At 44.0% G+C, this 10969-nt stretch overlaps 1 protein-coding gene across 1 annotated transcript; it reads right to left on the bottom strand.

The window, feature by feature from the left end:
* Positions 1-1036: 1036 nt before the first annotated feature.
* Positions 1037-9031, bottom strand: lfng (LFNG O-fucosylpeptide 3-beta-N-acetylglucosaminyltransferase). The gene is made up of 7 exons (XM_029760296.1): positions 8474-9031; positions 3991-4039; positions 3586-3688; positions 3319-3469; positions 2945-3196; positions 2747-2832; positions 1037-2624 (listed from the first exon to the last, which is right to left on the bottom strand). Exons 1-7 carry the CDS (start codon positions 8903-8905, stop codon positions 2558-2560), a joined length of 1140 nt encoding a protein of 379 aa, XP_029616156.1. The 5' UTR covers positions 8906-9031; the 3' UTR covers positions 1037-2557.
* Positions 9032-10969: the final 1938 nt, after the last annotated feature.

Here is a 10969-nt window from a genome sequence, read left to right as displayed (position 1 = left end):
CTTCGGCACCGAGAGCGGTTTGATCTTTCACTTAGAAAAACAAAGGTTTTATATGAATAACAAATCCGTAATTGAAGAGTAATGTGATCTCCTACAGCTTTGGCTCTGAACTCTGGTCTGACTCACAGTTACAGAAACATTACCTTGGTCAGTCATTTCAAAACCTTGAGGGATAAGAACTTCTGAGAAGCTTTTCTGCACAATGTTATGAGACTGCATTGGTTGAGTGATGGACGTTGTTGGGTCCATCTTTCAGATCAGGCAGGGTACTGTATGTACAGTAAGAGGGGTACAATGCGTTACCCACAATTCATTGCCAAACTGTTTTCCCAAGGCTCGGTGTCACACTGTATGATGAATGATTTCCTCCGTCTTTTGCATAGAATTCTAATGTCTGAAGAAAAGCAGTGGCTCCGTCTGTCAGACACACAAATGTCACGTCTGATCACAACTTCAGTGGAATTAGGATTGTGACACATGGAGAACTGTGGTTCCACACTGCGGGTCTGTTTATTTCCTCGCAATCCTTTTCGATCGCAACAATGTCCTTTCCCACACCCAGTGTTGAAGACTAATAAATAAAGTCTGAGTTGTGGCTTTTAAGTGTGTCCCGTTAGCATTATAATTTACAAACTGGGCCTTGGCCAACGTTGACTCAGAGAGGTTGTTTGCATAAATGCTTTAGTGAGACAAGCACAGAGCTTTAGACAGTACATAAGAATTTGGGCATTGCCATTTCTATTCAGCCCTTTTCTTTGGCATGGTTGTGAGAGATGACAGTTTACAATGCTAGTTTTTAAAAGGTCATGCCTGGGTGTGCCTTCTAACAGACGGTTACATTAAAAATCATGGCAAGTTATGACACTTTCATCCCTTCTAAATAATAAGGATGTGATTGAATAGGCTGATGTTTTGTTCACGCACTAATCTGTAAAATACAAGGATGGTTTATTCCATTCTAACCTTTACGTAGAAGTAGATCTGTAATCTCATGCTATGAATGGAATTTAATAGAAAACAAAATACGAAACAAAAATTGTTTCTCAGCGGTTATCCAACTTTATTTCAAAGTGTCATGTTCAGGCACCACAGCGGTTCCTATGGTAATAACATCAGGATTTGATCGTAATCCCTGAGAAGCAAACATTAGAACCATCCAGATACTGGAGGATAAATAACAGCCATTTAGCGCAGTTACAACAAGCAGTAAAAAACATGTCCAGGTCATCAAAGTCATTTACATTCTAATCCTCAATATACACATTTAGCATTTCAACAAAAAGGCACAGTACACAAGTACTGCTTTAGAATCAACATATACAAGCCTACCCAATATGGGTCATTTATAGAGGAACAACACCTCTGTGTGTGTAAACACTGGTGTTGCTCTTGCAAAGCTCAATACAAAACCAACCCGCATACTCACTGAGGAATAAGTTAGACTAGTGTGCATGGCTCTCCATCAGTCCATTTTGTGCAAAAATGATCAGAGAGTTTTACATGTGTTGATGGTAATCTATAAAGTAAATATAAACTCAGTGGAAGAGTTGGAGGTAATTTAGCTACTTCACAAGAGCAAGCAAAAGTTCATTTGAAACCCAGCTGTGCAATTTTTAAACAACATCTTCAAACAAATCAACAGTTGATTGTAACAGAAAAAAAATATCAATATCTTTGCTATATTATTTTCCCTGATTCTATCAAATGCAAGGAATGTTCTTAAATACAATCAAATCTAGAGATATTGATATTTTTGGGGTTATGTCGTTACATCTGTTGGTTGACACAGCTGTGAAACATAAGAATGTAAATTCATTAATTTAAAACTATCAATAAGGGAAAAAGTGTTTATTCCTGATATACCTCAGATTTTCTAACCTGATGGCACATTCAGAAAACTGCCTTCTGCCAGCTCAAATCATATTAGTAGTAACACTGACAAATCATTAACAAAAAGCGCCAAAATATCTTCATATTATTGTTTTTGTCCGGAGTCTTCTGAAATGAACAAAAATAAACTACAACCAAAAATCCCCAAATGAAAACCATTTCCTCCACAATCTCAGAAATTCTGACCGTCTGATTATTTCTATAGAACCTAAAAGGATCGTCTTGAATGGCTTCCAAAACCCAGAAGAAACAAAAAGAAATAGAACAATAAGGCAAACGACTCAACGGAAATTAAACAAATTAATCATGTAAAGCTGGCAAAAGGCTTGGATATATAAGTAGTATATTCTATAAGAATTGCAAATACATTTACAAGCAACATTTAAAACAAAGCGCTGATTGCCTGCAAAGCCATAATGCTGAAAGCTCCTTCCCACTAAGTGCCTGCCTGGCTCCTCTGCCCCTATGCCAGGGGAGGAAGCCAAGACACCACACAGGAAGGAAATGTCCAAAGGCGGGCCGCACAGCAGCCCAGTAAAACTATCAGAGTCCGTGTGCCACAAACAAAAATACAGTGACATCACAGTCCGATACCAAACACGGGTCCCCACCAGCCTTTCAGATACCGAGGCACGGCGGGGACGAGGATACCAAAGGAGCCGGTCACCTAGTAGGCAACCTGAAGCGGGCACCAAGGGGTGTCTGGGTACAGCAAACAGTGCACAGACTTAAACCTGGAACACAAGGATCGAGAGAGAGACATGGAGGTTAGATTAACAGAAGAAAAAAAAGATCGTTCAAGTAGAGTAGGATCGCCATTTGTGTATTAGTAGTCATGCAGAGGGTAATGTCTCACCTTGATGGGTCTTCCTCCACTGGGAAAGCCCCTTTCATATTGATGATGTTCCTCTTATTCTCAAACATTCCATAACTCAATGTGATCTGGAATAAGCAAAGACAGGAAAGAAATTAGCACCCCTACCCAATAAATTCAGATAAATGCTGAAACTCTATTCTCAGTGAAACGACGGACGGACACACGTGCACATCTCACCTGTTTGTGAAGTTCAGATCTGGACACCTGTTGGAGGTTCTCCAGATGGGAGTGGAAGAAGTTGCTGCGGGTCAGAGGCACCCCCAGCACCGACTCGATGATGTAGCCGATGGTGCAGTCGTCAGGCAGACGAATCTTCTCTGCCGTGTTCATAAAATGGCCGCCACTGGCCCATGGGCTCATCTTCAAAGCCAGGCCTCGGCTCACACAGAAGCCAGCTCCCCCAGTAGCAAACCAGAAGTTTACTGGTCTCTGGGGGGGAGAGAGAGAGACCACGAGCATGTTAGGTTGTTATGCAACCCTTGTGAAGCATGTCAAACTTTTTATAACCAATTGAAAAGTTGTTATAAGCCAGGAGGGCTAAGTCCACCTACCATCTTGTCTCCTAGCCTCTCTGTGGCCTCAATGGGCCGGTCCAGGCTGGGCTTGCCAATGTACATGTCCTGGGTGTGGGGGTAGTGGGACAGCAGCTTCACCAGAGTCCTCATGTTAACGTAGTTATCATCATCCACGTGACAAAACCACCTAAGAGGGGAAAACATTGTTAAAGCGTTCTAATATTTCAATTGGAACAATAATCACTATCAAATCTACTATGACATACAGCCTGGGTAAATTCAGCACTTTAAATAGACACTTACTTTTTCCCAGACTCAATGAACTTGTCGTACTCCACAGCCATCTTGCAGGATAGAGCTTGGCGGCTGTGTGCTGCTGAACAGTTGGTGTTGATGGCGTGACTCCCTGTAGGAACAATGAGGGAGGAGATAGTGAGTTACAAACTAGTACCTTACAAGCTAGCTAATGCCAGTAATTGTAACTATAGCGCTGTTAGAGCCTTTTCCACACAGTTTAACACCATCTGAGACTAAGACTACATGCCCCAGGAGCTCAAAGCAACAGATTCCATGGGGATTAAAATAGGGGCTTGGTTTCTCACTATCAAATCTGGACCTTTAATGGTGAACTAATCCCAGCTACTATTCAGGTTAAGATAAATATAAAATGACAACTAAAATGAGAACTAAAAAAAATCCAAAACTCACCCATTTTCTTCTTCAGCTCCTCATCTTCTCCGTCTGTGAAGATGTAGGTCTGAAAAGGAGGAAAAATACATCAGATCACGTTGTGGGAGTGGAAAATCCATGAAATCAAAGCCCCTCACAGAACAAGTGGTGGCACAAGAATCAGCTGGATTCCAAACTACAGTATGTCTGATGTCCTTCACCATACATCAAATTCACTGTGATGACCAGCTATCAGCAGTCTTATGCATGTGGAGTTAAACACATGGAGTTAAACAAGCCCCACTCTAATAAAGGCCTCTTATGCAATGTCCCCCTCTCTCCATAGCAACTGTGCAGGCCCCCCAAAAGTATCCCAGACATAGAACAAAGAGGGACGCAACCAACCCCCACCACCCACTGACCCCCAAACAAACTAAAGACCCAATTCCTTTCTGGATCTGTACCCACTCCCTAGCTCCAACATGTTGACTAGAAATACAAATCGATGGCCATCATACAGATATCAATAGGGACATCCCCAATGATCATTTCAGCACCACCTGTGTGACACAGTAAGGTCTTAGCAGCCAAAGAATAAAGCTGTAAAGGTTAGAACACTGCAGGCTGGTGTTTAGTTAACAACAAAAGGCAGCCTCAGTGGCACACTTAAAAGAGCAGGTAGGGATTAGGAGTTGTTTTGTGGTGGGTAGGGCTTAGCAGGTGCTAGGCAGCCCTCCCTCAGTCAGACAGGGCTGATGAAAGGGCCCCCATGGCCTGTTTGTGTCTGCCGTTGCCTGTTTGTGTGCGTGTGTGTGTCTGCCGTTGCCCGTTTACTTTTCCCCTCTTGTGAGACAGCACCTGCCTTATCTCCGCCGCATGCCCCAACACGCCAGGTAGCAGCTCCCACTCAGCCCCACTCCCTCCCACCCTTTCTCGCTGCTCGCGACCTCCCAACAGCTAATGACAACTGAACCAACCCCACATTCCCACTAATTGATTGCTGCCTCTGACTGTTGAGCAGCAACAGCCATCTGAGATCTGCATCTTAACAGTGGGGCTGGCTGAGTTCATGCCAGAGGGCGATAAGACATTCACTTTTCTAATAACTCCCCTCCCATTTCTACACTTCAGTACTATCTGCCATCGGTGCCAAAGCTTTATCTGATTGGTTTGCACAACAAACTGGGAGCAGATGTTGTGCGATGGATGCTGCAAGGCCCTGGGCCTGTGTTTGTTTAAGGAAGGGTGGTGGTTTCACTGGTAAAGGGATCAGAGGCTGGCGCTGTTTGCTTTAAGTCCCGCTGAATGGACAGCCTAATCACTGAGGCAGCTGCCAGAGCGGCCCGGGTACTGACAGAAAGGGGTCGAGAGGGGCTGATGGGGGGGGGGGGGGGGGTCTCACTGCTGATTAGTAAAATCGAAATCTGTGTGTGGTCATTCACCCTCACTTCAAGCCCCTACCCATCCCCCGTTCCCCCCTCTCTCACCACCCCATACGCTGTCCCTCTTCAATAGAACAATGCCGGGTGTTTTCATGCTGGTTAAAGTCCTCCACTGGGTAAATTCTAACTATGTTTGCTGGTATTTGCATACAGCTGCAGCAGTTAACTAAAAGAGAAGTCTCCAAAGGGCTAAATGGCTTTTGTCTTAACTGAAACATTAAAGAAAAGTAGTCACTCAAACAGAATACTAATTAATTTACCCCCTTAGTTTGATAAATCCTGTCCTGTGATGAGAATAAACTGTATTTTTTTATGATGACTGTCTGAACCACAGATGAGATGAGGGCTGGACTGCACTCCTCCCCACTAAAGAAAGGCCTGGCACGGCCCAGTCTGAGTAGAGCATGGTGCCTGGCTGGCTGTCTCAAGATCCCCAGGAAGGAAGGGCACGGACTACACCCCCCTCCACTCATCTCCCTCCATCAATACACCACCCCAATGCCGCTTTCTCCCTTCCCTTTAGCACAGCACTAAAGTTACTGGAGTGTGGACTACAGTACAGGACAGAGAACAGGCCACCTACAGACACAGAATGACACTTTCCCACTCTCTGGCCAGCTGGATATCCATACACTCATTCCTTCATACTGTGAAGGGCTATTTGATTAACTCAACAATGGAGCCAAGTCTTCTTCCAAACTGCCAGACGTACAGACGCTCATTTTGGGAGGGCTGGCGAATTAATATAATCTCAATTAAAAATGGAATGCATATCAAACCACTATGTCACTGCCAGGCTATCAGCTGTCCTGTCCAGACAACCAAAGTCAATACCTTTCTAATGCCCATTGATGTGTAGTTTAGAGCTAGATTTCAACCTGTGTTTTGTTGCTAGTTATGTACTGCAGAGCCCAGAATACTACAAGCCAGAGAATGCTGTTGCTGCACAGTTTGTTCTCTCATTGTTTTGAGGCTCACTCACTAGGGAAGCTGCATTGTTCCAGGGGGGAAATCTGCTGAAACACCGGAAACAAGGGCCTACTATTTGAACAACCCGTGCATAATAACAAGTTGTAAAAAAAAACATCGTATTTATCATGTTATGTCACAGTACTTTTGCTTACTCACTAACTTATGACTCACGAAAAATTCAATTGGGCCTTTCACTACAACTATTCTCAGAACCAAATCATTTTCCCCCCCAATAACTTTAATTTCATGTAATAAAAAACACACTTCTGACCATAATACTAAATCAGATAAATTATTCTGCCAGACACAGTAAGCCACAGGCACAATTATATCATGGTAATCACAGATTGGCTCAACCCTCTCTATTTACATGTAAACATTATCTGATAGCAAGTCCGTTGGCTTAAGGAAACAGAAAGTGTATATCTTGTGCTGGAAATACTAATCAGGGCTCTGATCTGCCCAGTGAACAGTTCTAGTCAGGCTTCACCTGCTGGCAGAATGCCATGATATCTCTACCAGCTTCAGATAGCAGCTACAGACATGACCAACTGGATGCAGTCAGCTGAGCTCCACAGGTGAGCATTATCATTTAACCTGGGTGCAGGTGTCCATATGTGCTGGGAATGACCTGATTCCTATGACTGGCATTAGAACCATCCTTTGTTCTCTAACTTCTAGCCACCTGTCAGCCTTCCTCCAGGAACTCCCATTTGTATTGTGGGCCCAGGCTGTCCTTTATGCCTGCACTGGCTCCCACCAGCTGCCTGATTAAACCCTGCTGTTAACCCATCTCAGAGAGAGAGAGTTAACTTACATCATCCACCACTACAGTAAGCACAACACACTCAATGGCCATGTAAACTGCTACTCCACAAACTATTGACAGCCCATCTTCCTGAGCATAAACCTGTCCTGAAGTGGGGGTGGGGGGGGGGGGTAGTTTAAGAACTAGGACAGTCAGACTTTCCCTGTATCGGCTGTAGTAAACTCACCACAGACCATTATGGAATGGAGGGAGTTTTTTTTGAATGGGCTACTGTATTTGATAATGTGATGCAACTTGTGTTCAAAGTTCCATTTTAAATGGCAACAGACTCAACTCACCCCACTTCCTCTGTATACAAAGAGAGACAGTGTTGCCATGACTAACCTTGCCACATTCAAAACACCCAACACAGAGTGGGGTTTGGCTTGGGATGGAGAGAAGAGTTCTTACAAGAAGGTGGATAAAGAATGTGTGATTGTGCCCGAGGAGAATTTCATTGACTTCTGAAAAATATGCGTGACAACTCTGGGTAGTGGATAAAATCACTTTGACTAGCCTCTGCATCCTCTCGACTACGGCTGTGAGTGCCTTTGTGCACTAGTCTAAAAGAGCTTGGTTCTCAGGGCAGCATTTTCAAACTCAGCGTGCTCCTCCCAGCACAAACTTCCCTATAGATGCACCCCTTTGTCCCAAGCATCCCCTTAACGAAGCCCCCGTTTTTCCCCATCCCTTGGCTGCTTGACCCAGACTCAGCTCCCACGTTCCCATGGAGCGGCTGAGACAAGGGGGCTGGGAAAGCTTTTCTTCACCCTTCAGAAATACGCTTTGTTAGCCCTGGAAAGGGGACAGCACTGGAGCTGCTGCTGTGAGACATACATTGCACCAGGGCATTCACAGGGACACCCAAAAGAGTGGGATAATAGAGAGAGGGGAAAAAGGAGGGGTTGCAGAGTCCTGAAACTGCTCCCTATGTTCTCGGGGGGCATCGCTCAAGGCAGAATACAAAGTGACAGAGCCTAAGGAACTGAATAATTAAGAGGGTAATATGGACAGTTCAGGAACAAACAGTTCTCACCTGACATGAGCGGGACTGATGTTTCAGTGGGTCAGCAGTAACACTTAACTCTTTGGTGGCTTGTTGTAAAGCATCTTTTATGGGAGAAAATTAGGCCTTTTGCCCATTTTTGTAAAAGCATTGTGTGCTATGGTAAATTGCCTAGACTACGCCTACTTAACGAAACCTAGTGAAAATATGTGATTGTTTTATTCTAGGCTATGTCCATGGAGGATTTAAAATGAACCATATTCTTCTGATAATAATGTAGTATTGTTGGCTTACCTGCTGCATGTTTCTAGAGATCCAGGTATCCAGAAGGAGATTCAGTCGAGACTGATGGAACTTCTTTGTGGTCTTGACAGCGATGAAGATGTCATCTGCACTGATGTCCTCTGCGGGGGAGGCATCTGTCGCTGACTGAGCGGACCCCGCAGGCTTGTCCGCCTCTCGCCGTCCCCGGGTCAACTTGGAAAAATACGCAGAGAATCCTTTTTTTGCCTGCGCCTCAGAGTTGACCTGTTGCTGAACAGCCTTCACTCCGTCCGTAGCCAAGGTGTCCATGCTCTGGAGTGAGCGCGTCCCCATCTCTCTCTGGTTTGGAACCTCGTCTACCTGAACTCTTTGATGCTGCGCGACCACCAAGAGCAACAGAAGGCAGGTGAATCCTGCACTGGTTATAGAGATAACCGTTTTCTTACCATAACTTTTCGACATGCTGATATATTTGAAAACTACAACATGTAGTTGTATACTGAGAATCACGTATATTTAAAGTCCATATAGTAATTCTCTCCAGAATGAACAAAGAAATCAAACAACCTTCCCGTGCGTCTGCATTATTATAATACAATGCAATTTTGTTCTAGCCCAACTTTATAACCTACCCGCCAAGCTAGCCACGCCTCATGGGCGGTCTGTAACGTGCCATTGCGATCTATTGTGGGGACGCTGAGGAAAGACTCTCCCCCTAGGCGGGATCTACATCGTAGACACGCCCACGTTTGGAGGGCGTGTGCGTGTGTGTGTGTGTGTATGTGTGTGTGTGTGAAATACATTTTTTAAGCCCATTGTTACTTTTGAATTCCTTGCCCGCCAAAGTTTTCACATTCTGCCTTAATAACCTACAACTATTTTCTATAGGCACTTTGCTTGTTCTTCAATCTACTATAGGTAGGCCTTTATAGTCATTTGGTATATATAACATAAAAATATGTTGCTGTGTGAGCATGTGACTTATACATTTGAATAAAGAAGTAATTAGGAGATTAAGGAGGGGATCAAATCCTATGGTTTTCCTTATCAGGGAAGTCCCATGGCAGTTACAGATAAGAGGGAAAGATTTACTCTAAGAAAGCAGCAGGTGGACATTGTTAATGTTTTCAGTTAGCACCTTGTCTGCAGCTGGTGGTGGTGAAAAGTAGCATTTTTCAAATAGGCTTGAATAATTAACAAGCCTATCTGGCTTTAGTTGGCCTGTTTGTGATTGTCATCAGAGCCTCACAATCTACACGAGATGATGCCTAATTGAATAAATCTTGATTATATTTAGGCTACTTATACATACATCCGTGTGATTTTTTGTTTGTTTGGTTACAGAGCAGGCTTCTGAGTTTACAATGATTGATTAGGCCTGCCATTGGAAACTTCCATTTAGAGCCGGTGGATTCTGTAACATTTGGCTACGTTCCACGTCTTACAAATGTCCCTCAGATATAAAAAGTTGGACTCCTCATTGAAATTCATTGTGAATTTATTCAAATTCTGCCAAGTGTGGACAGCTTGTTCACCAGCCAAGCAAATGCAATTATTCTGCATTGACCTTGTAAGGGCTTTAAACAGTTGGCAATTCCTCAGCCCCTGTTATTTAAATTCTGTCTCTCAGCCAGTGGGGTGGCTGACCCCTGGACGTGACATGAGTTCCAGCAGACCGACTGCCCTGCAGCTGGCAGTGACAGGTCTGAATATCTACACTCATTCCCACCAGTCTCAGTCTCAGTCTCAGTCTCAGTCTCAGACCAGAGAATGGCAAATGGACCAATCAAACTATTGGATGAGAATTATAATCTCATGTTTCTCAATAAAAATAAAAAAATAGTTTGATGTGAAGAAGCATGTGAATCATGTGAAATCATATTTTGGTTAGAGGGGTTAGCTTTAAAGTCATATGGAGAATAGTCTAACGGTGACTATCCTTATTTGCAAAGTCATCTAGCTAAAGCCCTACCCCACCACTTCTGTTGTTGAGCTAAGTAAACCAGAGTAAATTGGTATGGATACAACCTTTATACTTCTAGTCCTCTTTTTTTACCTGACATCACAAGGACTGGTTGAGCCAAAAGAGAACACACTGTGAGATGGAGGAGAACCAGTTAGAGAACACACTGTGAGATGGAGGAGAACCAGTTAGAGAACACACTGTGAGATGGAGGAGAACCAGTTAGAGAACACACTGTGAGATGGAGGAGAACCAGTTAGAGAACACACTGTGAGATGGAGGAGGACCAGTTAGAGAACACACTGTGAGATGGAGGAGAACCAGTTAGAGAACACACTGTGAGATGGAGGAGAACCAGTTAGAGAACACACTGTGAGATGGAGGAGAACCAGTTAGAGAACACACTGTGCGATGGAGGAGAACCAGTTAGAGAACACACTGTGAGATGGAGGAGAACCAGTTAGAGAACACACTGTGAGATGGAGGAGAAGAACCAGTTAGAGAACACACTGTGAGATGGAGGAGAACCAGTTAGAGAACACACTGTGAGATGGAGGAGAACC

Source organism: Salmo trutta, chromosome 1 (assembly GCF_901001165.1).
Source record: "Salmo trutta chromosome 1, fSalTru1.1, whole genome shotgun sequence".
NCBI lineage: Eukaryota > Metazoa > Chordata > Actinopteri > Salmoniformes > Salmonidae > Salmo > Salmo trutta.
This window is presented reverse-complemented; position numbering and strand designations above follow the sequence as displayed.